This window comes from Tenrec ecaudatus, chromosome 6, assembly GCF_050624435.1.
Source record: "Tenrec ecaudatus isolate mTenEca1 chromosome 6, mTenEca1.hap1, whole genome shotgun sequence".
Lineage (NCBI taxonomy): Eukaryota > Metazoa > Chordata > Mammalia > Afrosoricida > Tenrecidae > Tenrec > Tenrec ecaudatus.
Window position 1 is genome coordinate 131,186,080 of NC_134535.1, and position 26,718 is coordinate 131,212,797.

The 26,718-nt window shown below is 54.5% G+C and overlaps 1 protein-coding gene across 1 annotated transcript in view; it reads right to left on the minus strand.

Moving 5' to 3' along the window:
* Positions 1 to 223: 223 nt before the first annotated feature.
* TEAD4 (TEA domain transcription factor 4) overlaps positions 224 to 26,718 on the minus strand; it is an 87,936-nt gene continuing 61,441 nt past the window's right edge. Inside the window, exons 7-13 of the mRNA XM_075553386.1 lie at positions 26,439 to 26,482; positions 25,980 to 26,035; positions 23,944 to 24,083; positions 23,235 to 23,408; positions 7,274 to 7,414; positions 5,694 to 5,846; positions 224 to 5,591 (exon numbers count right to left, since the gene is read on the minus strand). Coding sequence (XP_075409501.1) covers positions 5,478 to 5,591; positions 5,694 to 5,846; positions 7,274 to 7,414; positions 23,235 to 23,408; positions 23,944 to 24,083; positions 25,980 to 26,035; positions 26,439 to 26,482 — 822 coding nt within the window. The 3' untranslated portion in view covers positions 224 to 5,477. The remainder of the gene's footprint in view (positions 5,592 to 5,693; positions 5,847 to 7,273; positions 7,415 to 23,234; positions 23,409 to 23,943; positions 24,084 to 25,979; positions 26,036 to 26,438; positions 26,483 to 26,718) is intronic.

Here is a 26,718-nt window from a genome sequence, read left to right on the forward strand (position 1 = left end):
TGAGCCAGAACTGGCCGGCAGCCAGGACACAAGAGAGTCACACGATGTTGACTTTCACCTCGTCCGTGCCTTACAAGGGCTTTGGAACCGGACAGCTCCAGGTGCACGGCCTTAGTCGGTTTACGGGGGGCTCTTCTTAGTGCCTCTAGCAGCTGCTGGCAGGCAGGCGCCCTGCCTGCCCAGGGAGAGAAAGCACTCACTCACACAAAGGCGTTGTGTAGGTATCAGATTTTAATGAAGATTTGGAAGTGGGGGTGGGGGGTTACATAGCAAAAAAATACAAAACACTTCAAGTTAAATATTAGACACTCATAAGCTTAGAGGCCCTTAGCCAGGCCCACCCCCCTAGGCTCCGCCTCTGACAAAGGCAAGTGACAGCCTGCCCCCTCTGCTCGCTCAGGAAGTAAAACCTAACCAAGCTCCCTCAGCAGCTTATCCCAGTGGCTTCTGTTTCCCGGCCCTTCCCTGGGGCTTTCCCCCTCCCCTCAACGGGCCGCCAAATCATCTTCCCCGTGGAAAAGCATGGCCCTGTTTCCCATGCCAGCCAGCCATCAGGTCGAGGTCAAAGAGTTCAAGCTGGGCAGCGTACAGGCCAGACCGAGAGCCCCAAAGCCGCCTTCACGTCTTCATTGGCTGAGAGGTTCTTATTTTTCCCTTTAAAAATAAATAAGCGTGTCTGTGTTTTAGGGGTGGGCTAAGCAGAGTCGGGGGAAATACAGAGATGCCTCAGCCATTAACGTACTCTGAGGACTCAGCACCAGTTAGGTGCGCGCCCCGTGCGCCGTGTTTTTACAAACAGCATGTGCGACACGTGTTTTTTTTGCCAACCTTGCCATACTCTCACTTGTTAGTTTCCTGCGCATGTGAAGTGCACGTTATATGCGAAGACTACAGCAGATGTAACACTCCCTGAAGTCAAAGTCAAAGCCACGGTACCCCCATTTCACAAACGAGGCTACTAAGGTTTGGAGAAGGTAAGTCATATGTCCAAGGTCACTGTGGCAATTACATAATCTGTCAGTTTGTGAAGGGGTCTAGCCTGTCAATCAGGCCATAGCCAATGAGGCCTCCGTGTGGGCATGGCCTTCGCCTGAGGATTCTGGGAACTCCTGTCTTCCTCCCTGGAGGCGGAGACACTCCCTGAGACATTCCTATGGACAAGCCACATGGAGCTACGCTGATGGAGCCGGAGCCCTGAAGCTGGGAGCCACGTGGAGACCCACGCCAGTGCTGAGATGCTGCCACCACCACCAGATCCACAAGACTTTCCACCCACCACCCTGTGAATATTCTGCACTCGGTGTCATTGCATGAATCTAAAGAAGAATTTTTGAACTAGTATCGATATACAGGGTAATATCAGACTTAGGGACTTGATCTGGACTGGGCGGAGCTGGTTTCTTAATATACAATTGCTCTCTGACATACAACTCTCTCTTACACACATACGAGCGTCTCTGGATTTGTTTCTCTAGTCAACCCGGTCTAACACAGTCACACAAGTTGTAAGAGGCCAGTTCAGCCAGCAAAGGAAGAAGTTGGCTCCAGGGTTGACGTTCCTAAGAACTCACGCAGACTTAACTCTCTGGAGAGACATTTTTAGAACGAACCCGACGATGCCAGACACAGTGAGTGCTGGGGAAGACTGCCCGTTTCCACGCTGCCTCGTGTCCCCCATCTCCACGCAGGCGTGGGGAACAATGCCCCAACCAAACCCAGTCGCCCTCGGGTGCCGAGTCCCCCTGCTCACTCTGCAGCATCCGTCTCCACAGCCCCCGTCCAGGAGAGCAGCGGGCACCAGAGCCAGGCACACACATGCAGGCGGCCCCGGGCAAAGCCGGCCCCCCTCACCTGTCCCTCACCCCACTGGCTTCAGGTCTGAAGCAGTGCACCCCATGTCTGCACACACACAACACTACCCGCAACTTCCCCCCCCACACCCCAAATGCTGAGTGGGAACCTCTCTTATGAGGAAGACCACTTGCTCTGCGAGTTACCTGGTGGCCATGGGGACACAGTCTCTTCAGTCACGGCGCCCCATGAGACCCATGGTCTGCTTTCCTGCCCGAGACCATGGTCAGGGTCCTCACTGCCCTCAGAGCTCAATGACCTGTATCTCTCTGCCTCACACACCTTCCCTCCATCATCTTGTGCACCCCCGCGGAGTGCCAGCCTCCAGGTGACAAGAGTAGCAGAACTAGGACGACAGTCTCTCTCTCCAGACAGGCCTGGCCGCTGACAATTAAACTCTCTCTTCTGTAGGCCCTGGCCACTGGGGAATGGTTTCTGAAACACACCTAGTCCCCTGCTGAAAATACACCAAAGACGCCCCATCACACCGAGCAACCCACAAACTCCGGATCCTGGTGTGCATGACCTGGGCCCCAGCCTACGTCAACAGCTTGGCCCATGCACGGCCCTCTCCCTCACCCGATATTACACACATACACACTGGCCTCTTCTCCACCTGGGACCTGGCAGTCACCTTCCTGCCTCTGCACTACCGGCCGTGGTCTTTCTCATCCTCCAGGCCTTGGGTCACATGTCACCATTGTTTCAGAGACACCTCCCGCTGGCCCTGCTGTCCCCAGGGACCGTCTCAGCGCCCTCGTGTCCTCCACAACACTCACCAGTCTACATCTGTCTCGTTAATGATGTGCTGGTGGGTGTGGCCCGCCTGAGCCTCTGATAGATCCCCAATGGCTTGCACAAAGCAAACTTTTTTTTTTGCTAATAAATTAAGGCATTTGTAACCTAAGCAAATGAACTGACCTCTCTAAGATGTCTTTCTCCCTCCTTAAAGTGGGTGGCACAGTGCCCACCAAGTTGCAGAAGATCCAAGGAGACTGTGGGGGGATTTGGGGGGGTGGGGGGGCACAGGCAGTGTTCTAAGGAGACACACAAGGGGACAAACCCTGTGCGAGAGAAGAGGTGGCTTCAAGCTGGTTCTCGCAGACAAGTCACAGTACCACTGAGAACACACGGCGCCACAGCCCAGAGGCGGCAGGAGGCACTGGCCACACGGAGATTCCTAAGGGCCCAGCCGGCCTCCCCATTGTCAGGATCTGCACCACACCTGGTGAAACTCACCTATACGCGCCCTGTCCTCGGCTCACTGGCCTGGCACCCGCCGCTGTGGGCAGGTGACTTTCCTATAGGCTCCTAGGCCAGTTCACCACGGGAAGGGCAGCTCACTGCCCACCTGAGCCAGCTACATCGCACAGACCTCCTTTCTGCCCCCAGGCGCACAGGTCGGAGCCTTCGTTTCACATCTGTCCCACATGAGGTTGGCATCACTACGTGTGTCAGCCAACCAGAAGGGAGGCACGGTCTTTCATGGGGCATGGATGGGGTGGAGGCCTCACTCAGCACAGACCCACCCGACACAGACATGCCTTCTGCACCGGAAGTCAGTGCAGCTCCCGGGCCACCACGCCCTCGGCCAGCTCACATCATTTCTGCAGGTAAGCAAGGCCCCCGAGGACAGGGGTTCAGGAAGCGTGGCCTGAAGCATAGCAGAGAGAGACGCGAGTCACCAGGCTTGTGGGGAAAAGGATTTAGGTGAGGGGGCGGGGTGAGTGGCTTGCTGACCCCATCTGGAATGCCGGGGAGCTTTCTCCGTTGCTCACTCAAACACAGCCATCCTTTAAGGCATTGGTTCTCAAGCTCCTAATGCCGAGACCCTTTCATACAGTTCCTCTTGTTGTGGTGACACGCCCCCCAACCATACAATTATTTTCACTGCTACTTCATCCCTGTCATTTTGTTCCTGTGATGAATTGGGAGACCCTGGGAAAGGCCGAGAACCACTGCTTGAGGGGCACTGCAGCCCTGCTGGCCCACTGCACAACGGGCGGCATTCCCTGAGACGACAGTCTCCGACCATGACTAACAGCGTCCTTCGCAGCAGCCGACAGACACATCGATGAACTTGGCGCCAGGCCAGGAACTGCACACCAGGTAGGGCCTATGGCCAGCACCCAGCGTTTCCTGACAGGGAAACTAAGGCACAGGGAAATTAGGTCACGTTCTTGAAAGCCATCCAGTCAGTCAGGCGCGGAGCCATCCTTACATCCAACCGTCACTCTGGGACCCCTACCTGCTGGCCTGTCCACAGACCTCTGCCCCAAATGCTTGCCTGTAGGTTACATTTCTGCTCCCTGATACCGGAGCCGTGGTTCTGGTCGGGGAAGTGTCAGTGGTTAATGGGCTCAGTGGCTACCCAATCGGTTGGAGGCTCCAGTTTACCCTGAGTGGCCGCAGAAGAAGAGCCTGGTGAACTGCATGTGGACTCTCAGCCACGAAAACCCTGGGACACATGGAGGTCACGGAGCTGGAACTGACCCCTGGACAACTGGTTATCAAGGACAATGCTACTAACGAGCCACTGGGTGGCAGCAAAGAGCCAGGCCCGGGCCACTTTGTAACCTTTACCTCCTCTCGCCAAGGCCTGGCCAGGTAGGCGAGGTTGCTTTCTCACTTTATAAAGGAAAAGCATTTTATAGACAGACAAGGCATTTGCCTGAAGCTGGACATCCAGAAATTCTACGACTGGAGCCAGGATGACCAAATACCAAAGCCCGGGAGAATTGGGCCAGGGAACCCCTTCTGCAGGCTAACTCTGGGCCCAGCATAGGCTCTGTCCTCCTCCTCCTCCTCCACGCACACTGGCCTTTCAGCGGGAGGCAGTTAGATCACCTGGAGTAAGTGCCAAAGAGGTCACCACCCCAGCAGCCATATTGCTGGGCAGGTTTTTGAGGTTAGACTCAGAACTGAAGGGGCCTCGGTGGACCGGCAGCTAGGAGACTGCGGGACGCCACACAGGCCTGGAGCCAACACTGGTGCCCCCTCTCTCTGCTCTGGGTCCCCCTGAGCAGGCCAGTGCTCCAATCAGCCAGCACAGCTGCCGCCAGAACCAAAGAGCCCCACATCCCCTGCTCCCAGACAACCACCCTTCACCCCACACCTGAGCCCCAAGGCCCGCCCCCGGGCAGCGGACGAGGCCTCCAGACTGGCTGTCCCGGGGAGAGTAGCAGCAGGAGGAGCCAGCAGCTGTGGGCGCACACGTGGGGCGAGCAGATGAAGAGTCCACATGCCGTGCAGGGTGGTCAGGCGCTGGAGCATGTCCGCAGGGGGCCCGTCACATCTTGAGCTTCAGTGCTGGTGCCGGTGGTCCTGGCAGAGCCCGCTGGGGTGCAGATGTCAGAAGCACCCGCCTCCTGCTGGCCCCACCCACTCCCCGTCTCCTCCCCAGGCCCTCCCCCGGCTCATGCAGCCAGACCAGGGCTTCTGAAAATCCACAACAGGTTGGGTTTATTTGGGGCGGGGGGCAGCGCAAGGTCAGACGTCTGTTCCTAGGTCGGAAGAATCGGGGCCTCGCCTCTCGGCTTGCAGCCAGTCAAAAGGCCGCCCTGCAGGTCCCTTGCCCACCTACCCATTTCCTGCACACACACCTCTCGCCCGCCCTACCCCCGAGTCTACTCCTTCACCAGCCGGTAGATGTGGTGCTGGGCCCCGTGCTCACTGGCTGAGACCTCAAAGACGAAGGCAATGCACAGTAAGGTCTCTTGTGTGTCCCTGTTGGTGACCACCTGTGGCGAGACAAAGAGGAGGGTGTAGGCCCCCCATTTACTCCACCCACCCACCGACGCTCCCGTGCCCCTACCCCCAACCACGCGCGCGCGCACACCCACCTGCAGGATGGTGAAGTTCTCCAGCACGCTGTTCATCATGTACTTCTCGGGCAGGTGTTTCAGCTTGTGGATGAAGTTGATCATGTACTCGCAGAGCGGGGACCGGTGGATGCGGTACGAGTAGTGACCATTCTCGTAGCGGGCATACTCTGTCTGCAGACCCAGGGACAGCGGGGACTCAGTATGCCTTGGACCACCTCCAGCCCAGGCCCCACGCCCTGGCAAACGCCATGACGCAGGCACTGTGCGGAGGAAGGAGTGGCAGGGTGCCGGAGGCGGGTGGATATTAAACCAGGCCTTGCCCCTCCCTCCAGGGTGGCAGGCAGACACTGGGGCTGGGGCTGTGGAGGCCAACAAGACAAAGAGCTGTGGCCACAGGGGACCCGGACGGAGGTCTGGCACTCAACCCTGGGAGGCGGGCTGGAATGATGTCGGGGAAGGGTGGCACAGGGACTCTGTGTGGGGCTGGAACGGCTGGACAATCTAATCGCACAGACCCACACACGGGGCCTGCAAACCTGGTGAAATCTCACCGTGAGCGTGGGTTCTACCGCTGTCAACCCGCGGCTGGGCAGGGAACACTTGGGAGACTGCTGGGTAAACCTCTAGGGGCGCAGGGGTGTACTAGCAGTTCAGGCTGTCGAATGTGAAGTCGATGCTCTGAAACGGGGCTTTCTACTCCTGGAAGGAGTCCGTCTCAGAAACCCACAGGGACAGTCCCCGCCTGACCTGTAGGGTCGCTGTGAGTCAGAATTATTCGAGGGCCGCAAGTTGAATTTATAATAAAAACAAAGAAACGGACCCCCAGGTGGACGCTGCACCACAGCTGTATATACCAGATGCCCTCACCAGGGGGTGCCGGGTGAAGGGCCCACCGGCTCTGTGTCTATCTTCTCTGGACCTACCATTCCCCAAGCAATTTTAAAGTTTACCTAAAACTTAAATAAGCTGGGGACGTTTTTGACATGTGGAGCCAGAGGCTGTGGCCCGTTACACAGTGGACCACCTACAACAGGGCCATCGGGGTCTGCATCCACGGAGGGCAGGGTCAGCCCACCTGGGACCAAGCGGAGGATCCACTCCCTCTTCAGCGGGAGAGTGGAGGCGCTGGGATTGGCGCCCTGACCCATTGATCGGGGCCACAGCCAACAGTCACATCGGCCATACCAAAGGGTGGTTCTGTGACTATGGCTCACTTAAGATCTCCCGGCAGGACCCACTCAAACCAGGGACTGGAGCACCTTAGTGTTCGAGGTGAGCTGGCGCTGCATGCAGCCGGGAGCTCCATCTAGCTTTGCTTCTGCCACTGGCTAGCCATGCGACGGACCCTCTCTTAGGAAGCTCCCCGCCCTCCGGGGCTCCGCTGGGGGGTGAAGGGTATGCAGGAGGAGGTGGGAAGGTGTGCTCCTGGCCTGCGATGTCTAACAAGAGCCCTGGAGGGACGATGGGGCCCTCGTAACTATGCAGTGCAGTGCCGACAGGAGCAATGAGGAGGGGCCGCGGGGCCACCAGATGCCACCACCCGGCTGCCTGGCTCCTGAGAAGATCTGTAGCTGAGGCGATAGCCACAGGCCTCCTACCTCCACTTTCTCCACCACCTGCTTGCCGAAGGAGCACACCTTGGTGGAACAGGTGATGATCATGTTCTCGGGGCTCTCGTACTGGCTGGAGACCCCATAGAAGGAGCTGCCCTCGTCCTCCATGTTGGTGTTGAGGTCTGCCTGGGGGGAGACAAGGGGAGGCCAAGGCGGCCAGCGGTCAGCGGCCCCAGCAGAGGTCACCTTGGAGGGCCCGAGTCCAGGGCTGGGTCTTGGGCCAAGAAGAAATCCACGCTCCCCACTCCAGGCATGTGCACCAGGACAGGTTGTCCAGCCCACGGGGAAGGGAACCCCGAGGAATGCACCAGCTTAACTCTGCTGCCCACTCCGACGCCAACACACTTACTATCGTTACAGCATCGAAGCTCATAGAGGGAGACTTTCCCCTGTAGATGGCAAAGAGTCGAATCTTTCAGTCACTTTCGACTTTAGAATCTTTCCAATCAACTTGATTGGAAAGTTAAGAAAACAGAAAGGAGATGGACAGGTGAGAGGAGAGGCGGCTAAGGACTGGGGTTTCGTCAACGCCCCGCCCTCTTGCTCTGGTCTAATGGTCTCTGGGCCCTGCCAGCTTGGAAAAGGTTCTGGGGTCTGGCCTCTTGTCCCATCTTTTTTTATTTCTTTCTTGCAATAATTTCTTTTTTAATTGTGACAAAAATATGCACAAAACATTCTTCAACGCGACCAGTTCTACGTGAAGTACGCGGTGGGACTTCTTTGGCATCTCGAATGCAGAGGGACCCGAAAGGACAGAGGTTTGGCGACATAGAAGAGGGGAAGAAAAATACGAGGGAGGTGCTGTCGGCCACACAGATGAGTTCGAAAAATGTTTCTGAGAATGGAATCGCAGATGTGACAAACGTATTAAGTGTAATGGAGAGTGCTTTTAAGGTGATAAGGTTGCTTTGTAAAATTTTTTTAAATACCTAGCTTTGAAAAAGAAATCCCATTAGTCATATATAGAACATATATATTGGATAAATCCCTAAGTTCTGCTCTGTTCCAAAAAATGTGTGCATCAGGTTATATTTTTTGGAACATTTTATTGTACTTTGGCGAAAGTTTACACCCCAAATTAATGTTTGCTACCGCTGCGATGTGTTGGCATGCTCCCCTTTCCAGTCTCACCCGTCTCCATTCTGCTAGGCTCCCCATCAATTCTTGACCTCTCTCCAACTTGCTTTTACTTACAGGCTGCCCTTTGGGCCTCATACAGTAAGTGTCGAGAGCACAGTCTTCGAGGGTGTCATTGATTAGCCTACAGGCCAATCTAGAAGTTGACTGCAGGGTAACCACCAAGAATGGCTCTCTGTTTAAAAGGGTGTGTCTGAGGGTGATTATCTTGGAGTTTTCTTGAGTCTCTTCCACCCTTCTGTTTTGTTCTCAACTTGAGTTTTGTTCTACACAGTTCTCCCTGTTCTAATAGGGACCTTCAGCTGCGTCCCCTGGTCAAAGCTGGGCACTGTCCGTTGTGGTGCAGGAGTGACCGGTCCCTGGAGAAGGAAGGGCATCATGCTTGGTAAAGCTGTGGGGCAGCACAAAGGAGGGAGATCTTCGATAAAGACGATTGACACAGTGGATGCCTCCGTGGGTTCTCACACAAGGACAGCACCGAGCAGGGTCGCCCCACTGGACATAAGGTAGCTGAGTAGGACCCAGACAGCGCCTACCAGGAACGTGACTGCGCGCAGATGTACACACGCATAAAAATGTACACACTGTTTCTGAAGCGCAGAAAGCAGATTCTGGATTACAGAACTGCAGAACGAAACGAACTCGCTGCCGTGGGTTATTTTTGATTAATGATGACCCCCTAAATTTGTTCTGACCCACACAACAGGGTGCTTTTGTGTAATCAGTGAAACACAGGCAGACATCTTTCTGGAGTTCTCTGCCTTCAGCCAAACTCATGGGACATAAACAATGATCTCGCTCACACCACTCCATCTTTGGAACCCGGCGTAAATTTCAGGCAGGTCCCTGCTGATATACTACTGCAATCATTTTAAAATTATAGACGGCAACATTTTACATGACATTGTGATCATTTCTCTTGAAGCACCCTTTGTATTTATTTTTTGGATGAGCACAAAGATGGAATCCTTCTCGTTTGCTACCCAAGTAGCTTTCTTTCCACTTCCTGACATACATTAACGAGTGTTTCCAGCACGGTGGCCATGGACTGAAACACTTCGATCAGTATTCTGACAACTCCTGGAACCTTGTCTTTCACCGAGGCCACCCCTGCAGTTTGGACTTCTTTCTGCGTTACAATGGGTTTCTGATCAGGTACTAACTAGCCTCTGAAAAGGTGGAACGTCGACCCAGTTTTTTGGCACAGTGACCCAGTTGTAGTAGTTACATTTCTGTTGAAATATTGGAAGGTGGTACGGGCAGACCACTGCGCCTTCTTTACGACACTGCCGAGTCATACAGCCACTCTTGATCTGCTGGCGTCTCTGACAGTCACTCCATCCACTCATGAAGCCCCTCTGTCACCCCCGAACGACACTCTCGGGCCCTGGCCTGGAGGTAGGGGAGGGGGGGACGCTCGTCACTAACTTACCCACTGGTCTCCCCTGAGTGCTTCTCAACTGCTTCTGTCCCCCCTGCACTGAAAGCAGGGCTGGAGGCAGCCTGCTAAGCTGATTGGAATCTCATCTGGACTAGTGGATGACTTGTTGGGCAGCTAATGGGGAGGTCAGCGGTTCCAAACCAACAGCTTTCCTGCGGGAGAAAGACAAGGCTTTCTACTCTGGTAAAGAGCTAGTCTCAGAAACTCAGTGGGCCGATTCTAGGCTCTCCTATAGGGTCACGATGTGTCAGCATCGACTCGATGGCAGTCAGCTTGGTTTTCTGGACGTTTCTCTTAGAAACTGGTGCCAGGTGGAGGTGTGGTTGCCATGTGTCGGCCGGCAATCCGCAGGGTCGCTTGTGGGCTTTCTCCCTCCACAGCGAGGGTCTTGGCACCCCCAGGGGCCACTATGAGCAGCATGGACTCCCTGGCCGGGAGTCTGGTGTTTTGGGGTGAGTTTCTCTCGCAAAGAGTGGAATGTGTAACTCTGTGGTAGGGAGCCTTGGGCACATCTTAGCCGTGAGGTTCTGCCCATACCTCGCTGAGGTTCTATGGCGAAAAAGAGGCTTTCACCCGGGTGCTAATGCAGCCCAGCAGAGCCATCCAGGAGAGGCAGGGCGCAGCTGGGCCTGACCAGTAGGGGTCCCGGTGACTCGGGGAGAGCAGTTTTGGTTTGGAAACCTTAGCCACTTAGAGATCTGACCATCAGTCAAACAATGACTCCGTCTGAGTTGGAGATCTACCACAAAGGGCTCCTTCTCAGGGCCCAGCTGCCCCCCACTGGCCCCAGAACACAGACTGTCAAGCTGCACTGCTGACTCAGGGCCGCCCCACGTGTGCACAGCAGGGCAGCTCCACAGGGTTTCCAAGGCCTGTCTTCAGAGGCGTCTCTGGATGGGTTCAAACTGCAACCTTTCACACCCCCAGGAACCAGAGTGCAGCCTCAATGACGCAGTGGAAACAGTTCTGACGATGCCTCCCACACCAAGACAAATAAGCAGACAAACAAACAAAAAGCCCCACCAAACCCACTGCGATCGAGTCAACGCTGACTTACAGCAACTCCATGGGACAGGGAAGAGCTGCCCCCGGTGGGTTTCGGAGAGTGTAACTCTTTACGGAGGAGAAAGCTTTGTCTTGCTCCCTGGGGCGTCTAGTGGTTTCGAACTGCTGATGTTGCAGTTAGCAGCCCAATGGGTGATCATTGTGCCACCAGGGCTCCTTCTGCACACAGAGAAGGGGCTCCACAGAGCCCAAGAAGGCTGGTGCCATTCAGAGGCAGGCCCATTACTGCCGGGTGAGGGACAGCTTGGTCATTATCTCTCCCCCCTCTGGGGAAACAAGGAGAAGGGCAAACGTCCTGCAGCCCCGTGGGGGGGACCTCCCTCGTTTTAGGGCCGATTAGACGATGTGGCCACAAGTGATGTGGAGAAAGACGGTCCCCACTGCGGAGTGACTAAGACGTACTGTGTCGTGAAAAAAAGAGAGAAGCAGGTCACAGAGCAGAGGACGGTTACTTGTGATCGGGAATGAAAGAAAGCTGTTTCCACGTTGAAACAGAGTGGCATGCTTCCGTGAGCTCCTGGCCGGCTCTCCTGGGACCACTAGCCCTGGTGGCAACGTGGGTTACATGCTGGGCTAAGGATCGCAAGGCCAGCTGCTCAAACCCACGAGTCACTGCCACAGGACACAGATGGGGCTTTCCACTCCCGTCAGGCGTTACCATCTTGGAAACCCCGAGGGTGGCTTACCCTGCCCTACAGGGTTGCTATGGGCCGGAATCCACGCGTCGGCAGTGAGTTTGTTTTTGGCGTGCGTGACCAGCCCGGGAGTAGCTTGGCTGCTAACAGAAAGGCCGGAGGGCTCGGGAGGACAGCCTACTGAGGACTGTAACACATTCAGGGGCCCAAGGCAGGGTCTGGACTTGAGGGTGAGGTGTGGTGTTTTGGTTGCCTGGCCCAAGGTCTGACGGATAAATATGAGCACCCGGGACCAGACCCTGGGCTTTCTCTAGGAGCTCACTGCGCATCCTAGGAGACCGAGCTTGTCAGATGGACCGTTCCCTAAAACGAGGCTGGGGGAGGGTTGCTGTGCTCAGCACCCACGGGCAGCCCAGGGCTGGCAGGACGCCACGCTGCCCGGCTAAGACATTGGTGACGGGTTTACCCAGGCAGGGTCTGTCCCCGACTAGCACAGCATCACCCGCACGGCCTTCCTCGCTCGCAGCTTCCTCTTTCCCCCCGCCCCGACATACAGCCAAGAAACGGCGCGGAATGCCCTTTATCACATGCGTGGCAATGACGTGACAAACCAGATGTTCATTCATGGAGATCTACAGGAAGTCCTGCTCTGGGTTAAGGAAGGGCTGGCAAGGCTGCCCCTTGGCCCTAAGGGTTGCCCATCGCCCCCGAGACCCTACAGGCTCTTCACCACACTGGGCTGTAATGATCGGTTCAGAGTCCTTGTCCCCTTTCAGGCATAAGCATCTGAGAGGTCGGAATGAAGCCCTGTTGGGCTCCCGCGCAGGCTAGCCCTTCAATACAGGCTGCTGTTCAGGGCTCTCACCACTGGGTGGCGACAGGTGAGCAGGGAGTAACATCTGGGTCAGAGGAAGGGGCAGGAAAAAGGGAGGGACCTGGGGGTGTCCAGCTCCAACTGATGTCAAAGCCACTCCCTGGGCCTGTCACCACCTCCCACTGGCCACGCCCTTCCTTGGCCAGCCCCAGGCGGACACTAGCTGCGGTGGAGCCTGGGCACTGCCTCTGGTCTCAAAGACGAACTGTGGGGAGCAGCTGGGGCAATGAGGGACACAGGCGTCCCAAGGGAGGGGCCACAGGCAGGCAGCTCAGAGCTGCGGTGGTCCCACTGCATAGACCAGGGGGTTGCCGGCGACAGTGGTGCTCAGGCCTGCCTCATAATCACAGGGGGCTTTAAAAAGGGACACAAACGATAATGGAGGTTCCCCCCAACTTCCCGCAGGCATTTCTTGTCCACCTTTGTACCTGTCCGGATCTAAGCAGTCCCTCACACCCTAGTGGAAAAGAAACAAAAACTATCTTTGCTTTGTTTCCCTCCCTTTTCAGACTAAAAGGCAAGCTAAGCTGCCCCTCCCATTACCCTACCGCCCGCCCACCTGCCCTCTGAATGCCCCGTGCCCCCCTCCCTCCACCCTATTCATAGCCTTGCGTGCGGGTGGGCAGCTCACAGGCTGCGCCTGCAACAGGTGTGGGGGATCGGGTGGCTGACAGATGAGCCCAGACAGCCGCAGGCGGGTGTAGGGGCCCAGAGGGGCTCGGATTCATTGTCATGTGCTGGTATGTGCCCCGAAGAAATGTCAGGGCCCAGAAGGGAACAGCAGGCGGGGATGGGAGGACGATCTTGGGCTGGGCTCCCAGGAGTCCCAACAAGGAGGGGAGGAGGGGAGCTTCACCCCACAGTCCCCCCTGCAGACCCTGAAGCCTCGCCACGTGGAGCACAGCCCTGGCAGCTGGCCCCGCTTCCTCCGGCGAGCCACGAGGCTGAGTGGCTGCCACCAGCCCATCACTGCGACAGAACCAGGACGACAACTTTCAAGGGCCCCAGCGCAAGCCTCTGCCCACTCAGCAAGGTTCCGATGGGTCTCCTGCCGAGAAGACGGGCTCTCTGGAGTGGCAGTCTTTCCACTCACCGTGTCCAGCCAGCTCACCATGCTGATGGCAGGAAGGAGTGGACAGGCCAGGGGTGAGAGCTCCCTGAGGGACCTGTATGTTTCCCCACACCCCAGGCTCACTCTCCTCTGGTGCTTCTGCCCTCCACACAGGCGGAGGGACGGCCAAGGCACACAGGGAGCTTCCAGCTCTCACTTCACTCCCACCCCCAACACGGCTCAGCTCCCAGGACTTGGGAGCCCTAATCACAGGGCAGGGCAGTACCACCCTCCCCCCTCACCCCGCAAAGTATCACACCCTCCACAGGGAGGGGGACAGCGAGAGCCAGGTGTAGGCCCGCAGGAACGGACTATTTGTTTCACCTGCGGTTCAAACAGCAGAGGCGAAGCTGATCAGTGCTCAGCACAGAGACCAGAGCCTCCTGGTTCCCAGCTGCAGTGGCGTTTCCCGCAGTGAAGGCCTCACTAATGACCAGCACCCCCAGCCCCATGCCGAGGTACTGGCTCATGAACCTGAGATCCGCTCTGGAATCTCTCAGGACACGAGCCTCTGGACAAAAGGCCGAGCTGGGCCCACACGCACAGGTGTGGTGGTATGTCTGGCACAAGCCGGAGGGCGAAGCCCTGCGGGTCACATGGTCCCAGCTTCATCCTGGGCAGTGACCACCTCTAACAAGTCAGAACACAGCACCTGCCTCGAGCAAGGGCATTACTGGAGAAGGATGTTCTAGCTCTTCCTACCTCCAGGCAGGGGGCTCCCCCGCTTCCTGGAAGGGACACACTAACCGCTCAACCCCACACAGGCTCCACTCAGCGCCCTGCCCGGTCTCCCCGCTGTCTGTGATTCACCAGGAGCTCGGGGAGCCTTCGCCAAGAGGACCGGGAGCGAGACCAACACCCTGTGCACAGGGTACCCAAGCTATGTGCAAGGTAAGGTTTCACGCACAGTCTGCAGCCTGGTCTGCACCCTGGTCCAACTACTACCGACTGGGGTGACCGCTAGCTAATTACTTGGCCGTTTTGTGCCTCATCTGCATGCTGCAGAATATACCAGCTGTGACTCCTGCATGTATCAGGGGAAAGCCCCACCCTTGCTGGGAAGCTCAGAGCAGGGCCCACCTCCTGTTTCTCTCATTTGTGAGGTGGGGGCTAGGCCGGTCTCCATCTGGGAAGGGACTACAAGAGCACAGAATATTCTTATCAACTCAAATAAGGACCCAAACTCACTACCACCGAGTCAATTCTGACTCACAGTGACCCTCTCGGACAGCTGGGCCTGCCCTTGTGGGCTTCAGAGACTGCAACTCTGTACGGGAGGATAGTGTCCTCAGTGTCCCCCAGGACAGGTTGTGAACTGCTGACCCTGTGGTTTGCAGCCCAATGCGTCACCACCCCACCACCAGGGTACTTTCCAAGAAAGATCAGTCTTCTTCTAAGGTCAGACAGACAGGTGGAACCTCTCAGATGGGGAACGGAACACACCCTGGGGCTCAGCTTTCAGGCCCACAAAAGACAGGCTGATTCGGTCAAGAGTGCCACGTGGAGGCAGGCACCCCACTCCACGGGACGGAGAGGGACGCATCTGCCAGTCTGAGCATCTGCACACGGCAGGAAGGGAAGGCAAAGTTGAGGGCCCAGGTTAACACTGCAGGGCCTGCAATCAACATCGACAAACAAAACGCGCGTGAGCTGCTGAGCGGATAGCCAATCTGCTCTGCAAGCGTTCACCGAAGCAGTTTTACACAAGCCCCCAGCGAGAACTAAGCGAGGGCGTGTGCAGGGGAAGGAGGGCTCAAGAGAAAATACGGGCTCCCCCACACTGCCCTGCGGAAGGGAGGCCAAGAGCCCTGACACACTGCTGGAGGCAAGGGGCCACGGCGTGGGTAACACGTTGGGATGCTAACCTCAAGGTTGGAGGTTCAAACCTACCAGCCACTCCTTGAAGGAAAGACGAGGCCCTCTGCTCCTGTCAAAGATTTGGAGTCTTGGGACCCAAGGGGGCAATTCTCCATCCTACAGGGCTGCGACGAGTCGTTAGTAACTGGGGGGCAGAGGGGATGTGTGCTGGCTGCACAAAGGGAGCGTCAACGGGCTGCCCACGGCACCGCTTCTAGTTTACAGGTCCCTTGTCCAGGGCTGGAAGGAAGAAAAGAGAGGAAGAAGGCAGGGAGTGGGAGGGTTAAGGCCACTCTGAAAAAATGAGACGGCCTCTTTCCTCATGCACTGTGCCCCAAAGCAAAGCTTTAATCCTGATGTCCTCAGGAGGCTGAAGCGTCTGGTGTGGCCTACACGACAGCCGTCTCCTAGAGGGTCTAGTCGGTTCCCTAGACTGGATGACCGATTCATCCAACTAGGCACAACTCAGGTCATCCCATACTGTTGAAAAAAACTCTGAGCGATCGATTCCTCATTACATATAGGGGAGATGACACTGCCATGCCCCCATGAGACAACCAAGGCAGGCATTACCAATCAATCCAGAACTAACCCCACCCCCATCCCTTCCCCTCCGGGTCCTTCTCCACTCAGTACTGCAAATGATGACTATCAATCCATTCAATCCACTCAAACGAAAATCCATTTTCTTATCTGGTTAAAAGTGAGAGACGAGTTCATTTTCTTCCGGGACACCCAGAGGTCAGAGGAGGAACTCTGTGGCACTGTTGGGTGAGATGTTGGACAGCTAACCACAAGGTTGGCAGTTCAAACCCACCAGCCAATCGTTGGGAGAAAAATGAGGCTGTGTGCTCCTGCAAAGATTTAACCCTGTGAGGGTGCACAGGGTGGCTCTAAGAGGGAACGGACTGGATGGAAGTGTGCTTGGGTGGGTTTGGTGAGAGACCCTGCTAGAATGAGAGCAAAGCGCTTCTCAGAATGTGCTGCCCCACAAAGACCGAGGCAACAAGGAGAGGCAGAGCTGGCAGGAGGTCCAACAGCGAGAGCAGCCCCACGACGTGAAGAAGGTCAACCGCACTGCTGGAGTAGCATGTGCACTGCCGGGTCTGTCTCAACAATAAGGAGATCAAATTTCACACTGCAGCAGCCCAGAGGCCTCTCCAGGCGGGCATGAGTAAAAAATAAAGTACAATTCCAACCTAGAAGTGCGTTCAGAGGAACTACCAAGTGCAGGTCCCAGCACATGAGGTTGAGGGAGGCTCAAGGTTAACCCAAGGAATTGACGCAAAGTCCACACACAGGCCGTCCAGGCCTCCTCCTCCCACATCTCCACGAGAGACAGACCTTCAGGAATTAAATCGGTCTCAGGGAGGCTGGGAGTGTTAAGGAGATGGGTGAGAGACAGTAGCAAAGATCCCAAATAAGATATTTCTCCGAAGAAGAGAGACCAATAGCCAACAGACACAGGAAAAGAAGTTGAACGTCCTGAGTCATTAGGAAAATGCACATCAAAATCATCATGAACTCCCACTGGACACCCACAGGATGGCCACAGGGGAAGAGACGGGTGGGAGGGGCTGAGAAGGATGTGGAGAGCTCAGGGCGTCCTACACTGCTGGAGGGACTGCAGGGGTGCCGCCACCGCCGTGAAACGTACACACACAATTTCCAGGCGATCCAGCAATCCCACCCCTAAGAGAAACGAGAACAGATGCTTAAAAGAAACAGTTATACGCTCACACAAAAACTTGCTCATGAATATTCAAAGCAGTAGTATTCATAAAAGCAAAAAGGTAGAAACTCCAATATCTGTTGACAGATGAATGAACAAACAACATGCACTGGAATTTCGCTCCATCGTTGAAAAAAAAAAAGTGGAGCTCTCTGCACAGCACCAACGGGATGCTCTCGACAGTTGGCTTAACCTGGGTGCTGGGACGCACCCAGTGTTACGGTGGGTGCAGAGGCCAGGCGATCTGCTTCCATGACAGGTCAAGAAAACCCTAAGCAGCCGTTCCACCCTGTAACACACAGAGTCGCCAAGAATCGGAACCAACGTGCTGGCAACTGAAGGTTCGATGCACGCCACAGCATGGGTGAGCTCTGAACACACCATGCTGAGCTGAATGAAAAAGAGCATTATACGATTTCACTTACATGAAGTATCTACAACGGGCAAGTGCAGACACCGGATTTACCAGTGGTTGCCAGAGGGGAGTAGAACTGGGAAAGGGGAGTTACAGTTGAATCTCCGTTAAACGTATGAAAATATTTAAAAATGCATGTACACTGGTACAGATAAAAGCTCTTGACACACGGACTCCAGACAGAAAAACCCCTTAGGAGCAGTAATGGGAATAGCGATACCAGAAGGGTCAGGGGAAGGTGGGGAGCGAAAGGGAAATCCAATCCCAAGGACTGACATTAACACCCCAAGGGGGTACAAACAACAGAAATATGGGTGAAGGGAGACCGTGGAAGGTGTAAGATATGAAAACAATAATTTATAATTTATCAAGGGCTCACAAGGATAGGAGGGAAAAAAGGAGCTGATACCAAGGGCTCGAGTGGAAAGAAAATGTTTTGAAAATGATGCAACATATGTACAAATGTGCTTGACACAATGGATATATGGATTGTTATGAGAGCTGTAAGTGCCCCCAATAAAGCGATTTATTATAAAAACAAATATTTAAAAATGCATAGCGATGGATTTAAAGCACAGAGAACTTGACACCAAATTGTACACATTAAGTGGTTGAAATGACAAACATGTAGCACACACATATATAAAGTAGCTTTAAAAAATTAAGGAAAAATGGAAACCAATGATAATTTTCCACGAATTTTTTGAAGCCCCTTCATGTATATTCCACTTCAATAAATTTTACAAGGGTATCCTCCCAAAGCTAATTTCCCCCCCAAAGCTATGTATTTAATTTTTTTTACAAAACAACCTTATCACCTTCAAAGTACTTGCCATCACAATACATTTGTGAAATCTGCAATTCTATGATTGGAAACATTGTTCAAACTCATCTGTTTGTGTGGCTGGCGGCACCTCCCTTGTTTTTTTCCTTCACCTCTTCCATGTTGTCACATTGCTGTCCTTTCATGACCCTCTTCATTGACAGAAACAAAAAGAAGCCCCACAGAGTGAGGTCAGGTGAGTGAGTAAGGTGCATGGAACAAGAGAGGCATGCTGGGTTTTTTGCCAATAACTAGCTCATTGAGAGGGCTGTGTAAGCAGGTGCATTGTTGTGATGGCAAAAGCAGTCCCCCATCTGCCACAAAGCAGACCTTTTTGGTCACACACTGTTATGCAATCTTTTTTAACCTCTAAATCAACGGTTCTCAACATGTGGGTCGCGACCCCTTTGGCAGTTGAATGATCCTTTCACAGGGGTTGCCTGATTCATAACAGTAGCAAAATTACAGTTCTGAAGTAGCAATAAAAATAATTTTATGATTGTGGGGTCACCACAACATGAGGAACTGTATTAAAGGGTCACGGCATTAGGAAGATTGAGAATCTAACAAGCTCCTAATGCAAGCTGACATTTTTGTCCATTTGGGAAGTTGATGGACTTCCTGAAAGAGGTTTGTCATCAACATTTCACCTTTTTTGAAATGAGAAAACCATTCATACACTTGAGTTTTTCCTTGTAAGCTGTGTTCAACCTAACAGTTTCTGTGGCATTTTTCCCAAGCAGGAAACAACATTTCACAGTAGCATGCTGTTCTCTTAAATCAGCCATCAGAAAAAATGAGGTTTGATTGGAACTGCTTTTACGAAAAAATTCACTGTGACCAGACAGAACCTTCCCAGGTGATGTCACTGGGTGCGCTAACTTAGAATGAGTTGCTGGATGCTTGTCTATCGGGAAAAATGTGCAGTTTGAAAGCTCTGCTCTTCCCAGTGCAATTCATTTTTGGGGGTAGCCCCTCATAAATATTTTTTAAAAAGAGACTTAATTAGTGATTCATGCTACAACACAGACAGACCTTGAAAATAGAAAATACTCATTAAGACTTTACATTTAGCAAGTGTCTGGCTCAAATATGGGAAGTGAAAACACATACACTAACACTCATCAATGTGAAATTTATGAAGAGAAGAATGCTAAAATTTCCCAAGAGAAAAAAGCCTAACAAAGGATCAAGATTAGAAGGTGTGATGGGACGTTATCTGTATTAACTCCCAATAAAATGGTTTTTTGGAATAAAAAAAAAAAGAATTAGAATGTGTACACGTTAGAAGACAATGGAACAATGGCTGAAAATGTGATTTGATTCTTGATTCAATACCTAGTTGAACTACCAACTAAGTAAAAAGTCTTTCAAAGAGGACATTGCTAAACAAGAGTTTAGAACATTTACCTAGTTTTGTATTAAGCTGTGTTTCTAAAGCATATGTGTTGTAAATCCGAACCCCCATACCTCCTACAGCCACTCCTGTGGTGAAGGAGCCCTAGTGGTACACTGGTTAAGTGCTTGGCTGCAAACCGAAAGGCTGATAGTTTGAATGAATCGCCTTGCAACACCATAGCGCAGTCCCACTCTGTCCTTTTGGGTCACACCTAAGTTGGGATCTGTGGCAGTTACATAATCTGGTGTCAATTTGAGGGCTGAGAGTATAGGGGTGGCGTCTAGTCTGTCAATCAGATCACAGCCAATGAGACCCCTGTGGGCATCGCCTTCTCCTGAAGAATCTGGGAAAATGTTATTTCCTCCTTGGAGGCCAGAGACACAGCTCCCTTGGAGACTCACTACTGACAAGGCTGATTCCCTGAGAGACATCCCTGAGGAGAAGCCACATGGACCTACCCTCATGCAGCCCTGGGTGCTGGAGAAGCTACGTGGAGACCAGCCCTTGCCAGTGCTGAAATGTTTACACCACTGGATCCACAAGACTTCCAACCCACTCACATGTGTTTCATGAGTCTGAAGAGGACTTTATAGACTGGTATCACACATATGAGCTAATATCAGACTTATGGGCTTGGACTGGACTGGGTTGGGATGCTTTCTGAATGTATAATTACCCTTTACATAAAACTCTCTCTTATACACATATGAGTTTCTATAGATTTGTTTCTCCAGTCTGCCTGGACTGACACAGTAGCCACTGGACAGCAAGGAGTGTTATGCCTATGGCTATAATTCCCCTGGGAGTGGGGTTTCTTGAAATGTTAATCAGACAGTAGTAGCTTAAACTCTTTACAGATGTAGAAAGCCTCATCTTTGTGCCACAGAGCAGCTGGTGGTTTTGAACTGCTGACCTTGCCATTAGCTATACTACCAGGGCTCCTGTGAGATATGAAAAAGATTAAACAAACAAATGAGCAGAGACAGGGGAAGATAGAAGCCAGGCCACAGGAAGATCAAAGCCAAGGAGCCAGACCTTGCCTGAGTGGACAGAGAGAAAGCCTTGTCCCTTCGAGCTGGCATCCTAAGTTCAGACTTCTAGCCTCCCAAATGTGAGAAGAGATTTGTTTTTAAAGTATTTTATAGCAGAACTAGGAACTAAGACGCCCATCATACACCTTTCCTTCCACTGGAAGAGAAGCACAGATCGAGGACACGGGGTCAAGAGATACCAGCGGCTGCCCAGCGAATGCCGACTCCTGGCGACCTGGGGTGTCAGCAGAACTGTGTTCCAGGGCTCTCAGGAGCCCGCCGTGGGCAGTGGATGGCCCAGCCTCTCTCTGAAGGTGCCTCGGGATGAACGTAACCCCTTAACCTTCGAGTTAGCACTTCGGTTTAGGAGAACGGTCAAGGGAAGAATCACGAGGCAAATAGAGAGCAGGCCTAGAGAATCGTCTCCAAAGTGGAGCGGGGAAGGCGAAGCTCTTACGGACCGGAGAAAAGCATCCGGTCGCTCTGAAGGAGCCATTCGACGGCTACTGACTAGTATGCCATTGAAAATGTCACTGACTGACGGCATGACATGCGGATGAAGTGCCAATTTTTTTTAAAAGTAATTTTTTTTGCAGAGAAAAAAAATCAGTTGTACAAGAAAGGCAATCTATTCACAGTCCACTGTGTGCCTCCCAGGTGGTCTGTCTACACTGCGAAACAGCGTCCACAATGGATTGCTCTTCCTAAACCACGGTGACAGGATGGCACTGGAGAGACACGGCGGCAAGTGGTGGCAGAGAGCTAGTTTTCACTACCATAATGGAATTCAAACATAATACCTTAACCTGACATTAAGATACAGTCATGTAAGCTTACTTTTCAGAACCGAGGTAGAATTTGCTACACACACACACACACACACACACACACACACACACACAAATAAATAAATTAATAAAATAAACCCCTGGAACCTGCAAGTGGCTCTGGGGCTCGGTCCTGGGGTGTGAAGAAAAGAGGGACGTGAATCTGACCCTTTCCACTGAAAGCCTCTACTAGAGCCATGAGCCTGACTGGATAGTCAAATGTGTAAGTAAAACACCATCTACTCTTCAGCGCAGCAGCAATGAACTCCCAGACTTCTGCAGGAGCAGGTCTTTCCAAGAGCTAACTCCAGCTTCCAGCTTTGTCTCCAGTGGTTCCCTCTGGAATCTGTCGCCACGGGGTTTCCGTGGCTGGCGTCTACAGCTGCGGGGCCCGCTCCTTCGACAGCGCTGCTGCGGGCAGGAACAGCCACTTTGCAGGCAGCAGCCAGGGCCTAAGCACTGTGCCCTGCTCCAATGTTCCTCCTTCCAAGCTCCTTACTCACCACTTCCCTTTCTCGGGTGTGTTTCCGTTTGTCTTTCCGATCCGCACTCTCCCCGGGGCTGTCATACCCTTTCCCTGCAAAGCCTGCCCAGTAGAGCCAACGGCTCAGGGCTCCCACAGGTCCTGCTCACACAACAGGCCTGCCGAGGGGGGGGGAGGGGACTGAGCATCTCAGAATCTCAGAGGTCAGGATCTGTGCCTGACTCACAGTGGGGGGGGGGGGCAGCAGTGAGAGCTAGGCCAGGGAGGCGAGCCTGGGTACTTCCTGCCGCAGAGTCTGCAACTCGATCTAAACCTCTGCGGATGTGCATCTTCCTAAGGAAAGCCAAGCTTTCAGAGAACCTGTGGGTGAGAGACGTTCAGGAGCTGTTGGGGAGCTGTCTCCCGGGCAAGGGTCATGTGGGCGGAGCCGCTCAGCCCCAGGTCCAGCATGGCCTGCACGTGTCTGTCTCCTCCACTTGGAGAGGGCTCTACCAAACGGAACACAGGCCCAGGGTGCGCTGGGGCAGGCACGTCATGGGCTGAGCCAATGAGCAGTTGGGGGAGTGTGTCTCTTGGAGCAGACTGGCCCTGGGAGCTCCACCCAGTCCAACCCGACCTCCCATGGACCTGCGGCCTCCTGATACAAGATTGGCCACTCCTATCAAGGCTTGGGGGACAGGGAGCCCATGGGGACTTTCCACCTAGCCCCCACCTCACCGCCTCTCCAGCCAGAACATGTTCCGGGACGGGCAGCCCCCGCGTTACAAACACCCAGTTTCCAAACACCCCGTAGCAAACGATTCTCCTTGCGACTCACACCAAAAAGCTGATGTTGTTAATGGCCTATCATGTGGACAGAGGAACCCTGGGAGAGCAATGGGTTACACACTGGACTACTAAGAACCACAAGGTCAGCAGTCTGAAACCACTAGAAGCTCCTCAGAAGGATGAGGCTTTCCGTTCCTGTAAAGATTTACGGTCCTCGGAAACCATATAGGGCGGGTCTTCTCTGCCCCCGCCAGGGTCTCTCTGAGTCGCTGACAGGGAGGGCGTCTGTTTTTGGTCTGGTGTTGTACGAAGGGTGTGTTGGGGTTCCGAAGTATCCTTGGGCTTACCCAGAACTTCACCAGAAAGAAGGCATTGGCGGGTCCCCGTTCAAAGAGCTCCTTGAGGCCACCCTTCTTCTCGGGGAACTTGTCGTAGATCTGGTGGATGTCCACGGCTTCGAGGCAGGGGTCGCTGCAGCTTGGGTTTGACTGGCCGATGTGTACGAACAGATGCTTGTTGTACTGTAGAGAGAATGGGGGGGCGGGTGAGAAAGGTTTCGGCCCACCCGCTCCCTCCCAACCTTCAGCTTCAGCATCACGGGTGGCCAGCCGGCATCACCTGGAAGGAGCAGGGCCATCAGGAGCTCAAAGCGGGAGGGGGCCGGTGTCAGAGCCCACCTAGCCTCACGCTGAGGTTTGCTGATTTGTTTTTCCGTTGCAGGACCCACTCATGCAAACCTGCTGCTCAGAAGCTCGGGGTATGATGCAAGGCAAGGGAGGCCGACGCTGGCGGCAGCCCTAACAAGGTGCGATGGGACGGCTTGGGGTAGGTGGGTGGGATGCGGGACTGGATCCAGGAGTCAAGTTCGGGATGAGGAAAGGAAGCGTGCCTGAGAAATCCAGGGTGAGGAGAAGACAGGGTGGGAGAAGGAGCGGGGATCCTAAAAGTCAGCAGGGAAGTGGAGAGGAGTGAGCGGCGCGCAGGAAAAGCAGAGTCTGGAGGGAAAGCGGAGCAGAGAAGGTGTTTGGGGAGGAGGGCCAGTGGCCCGGCACCTACCGTGTCCGGGTCTTGCTGCTGCTCCAGGAAAGCGGAGAACTCCAACATCCAGAGCTTGGAGCTGGCCACACTGCGGCCCTGCCAGGGCGGTGCTGGGGGTGCCGAGGGTGATGGGGTGAGCCCTGCAGGAGCCTCGAAGCCTGCACATGGGACAGGCACAGACACTCAGAGCCCTGCCCCCGTGCTGGCTCAGGACGGGGTGGGGCAGGCAGGGGATTTCAGTCACTGGCTAGGGTGTCCAGGAGGGTCCATGGTGGTCCCTCCCCCTGGCTCTCAAGGAAATGGCACCTGGATCAGCGGGCGCTAGGATGCCCACAAGGCTGAGGCTGCCAGAGCAGGTACTGCTGGCCTCTTGCCAGAAGAGCCCCTGTTCAGTCAGAGATGACTGGAGAATCCGTTATGATGACAACATGTGGGACATGCCCTGTTTTGTCCACTGCTAGCTCTGGCCCCTACATTGCGCCTGTCCCTGAAGGGGCACTCAGGATGGGGTGGCTGGGGAGGGATAGAACATTTGATGGCTAGACATGGGGCCACAGAGGACGGGCCTGGCGGTCCCGCTGTGGAAAGGTCCCAGCCACGGGAAGCCTGTGGAACATTCTCCTGGATACACAGGCGGTGGTCGCGAGCTGGAATCAACTCTAACATAACTAACAGCAAGGATGGATGACTGTGGATGTGTGAGCCATTGATAAGCCGGGCACTGGGCACACGGGGCACCGAGCAGGCAAGCTTCCCAAGCCAGGCAGTTGGGGGGAAGTGAGGAAGATGGGGAAGGTGTATTCCACAGCAGGGGCCACACTAGGGGGGCCCGGGCCAGTTCATGAGCTTGAACACTGGGAGAACTGGAGCACAGAGTGGGTGGGTGCTGGCTGTAGGAATGAGGCTGAGAGGCAGTTGGAGGGTCAGTGCCTGCAGTGGGCTCCAGCGGGGATCTGTGGGGCCCATGGATGGGAGACTGTGCGACAGAGAGACCATGAGCCCTCTGCAGGAGCCCAGATCCCATGTGGAGATGCCAGTGAGTCACAAGAAGTGCACCGGAGCTGCTCAGTGAGGCAGCTGTTTGCAAAGATCATTTGCTCAAATGAGATGGGGGCGGGGAGGTGGGGGTGGAACTGGTGACTTTGTGGCGACAGGATGGAACTGCTAACAGCAAGATCAGAAGCTCAAAACCACCAGCTGCTCCCCGGGGAGGAAAACAAGGCTTTCTACTCTCATAAGGAGTGAGCCTCCAAGCCCCACAGGGGCAGACAGCATGGACTCGATGGCCATGAGTTTTTTCATTTTTTAGGGGGGGGGGGTTTCCGTTGTATTTTTTTTGAGGAGCCGAGGCTGGAGTTGGGAAGCCAGTTAAGAGGAGTCTACAGTTGTTCAGGCCAAGAGGGGGGCTTGCATGAAGAGTGTGGGCAAGAGAGGCGGAGAGCAGGTGGGCTGACAGGGCCTGTGCCCTGTGGACGTCTTGGTGAGAGAAGTTGGCAGCCAGGAGGCTAGGAGAGTGGCCGAGTTGCCTGGAGGCAGGAAGAGCCCAAAGTGGCCAGATGCCAGCCCAGGGGCAGGAGAAGGGAGAGGCTCTGTCATGCTCCCTGGAATGGAGGGTGCTGAAGAACGCTCATGAGGAAGAGGACAAGGGACAGCCGGGTCCCCTGGGCAGTGAGAGGAAGGGCTGCCATGGCTAAATCTGCCTGCCTTTTGCCTGAGAGCTGCCCCAACCAAGCCCCCTGGCTATGTCCCAGCGGCTTCCTTCTCAATGAGGAGCTTCCTCCTCCTTCTCCTCCTAAAGCATCCCCAAGGAGCACGCCTAGGTGACCAGGGTCACATGGGGTGGCAGGACAGACAGAGCCATGGCCCTCTGAACAGTGTGCTCCTGCACCCACACTGGGGAGGGGGACAGGAGCCGATGCGACCTGAGGGCGACAGAGGGGCTCCCACACACAGGTGTGATGTGTATGCTGAAGTGAGGGGCGGGGTGGAGACCAGGGTCTGGGCACGTGATCCCAGAAGTGGGCATGGATGGGAGCAATGCCCTGCGGACCCACCTGGTAGAGGCAGCGGAGGCTGAACAGTGTAGGTTTGTTGAGAGAAAGGTTTCACACTGCAGGAAACAGGAGAGAAGGTATAAGCCCTGGGCAGACCGAAGGAGCCCTGGAATGGTTCCTTGGTGAGAAGCTAGGTGATCTGACCATCAGTACCTTGCTGGGCTCTGGCCAACTGACCCCTCCCACCAACTTCCTCAGGGATCAGCTGATCACAACCTCCCACAAGGTCAGCCCTGTAAGCCTATCAGGCTGGCTCCTAAACAGACTGGGGTTCAGACAAAAGTACGCTAACGAGTTCACACCCCAGCCCTGGCCAAATGATCCCTGAGAACAGGAGATCTCGCTCTCCAAGCTTACAGGCTGAACCCCGCCCCACCCTGGGGCCACACTCGATTCCATGAGCCTCTGGGATCCGGTGCAGTTCAGGAAACAAGGGCAGCACAAACCAGCCATACTCACTCATGGGATGTCCCGGCTTGGCCTGGCAGCGCTCCTTGCCAAAACTGTGGGGCGTGAAAGTGGAGAGTCAGTGTGGCGCTGGGTGCACATGGCCCCATGGGGGTGGGGTGGGTGCAGGGGAAGCCTGCGCCAGAGGGGAAGAGCCCCAATACTGGGGGTCGGTGTGTCCCTACAGCAGGTGTCCCCACAGCACGTCTCAAGGAGGGCTAGCCTGTCTCAGGAACAGAGACACCAGCCCTGCTGCACCTGTCTCCTGGAGTCACAGGCACACCACACTGAA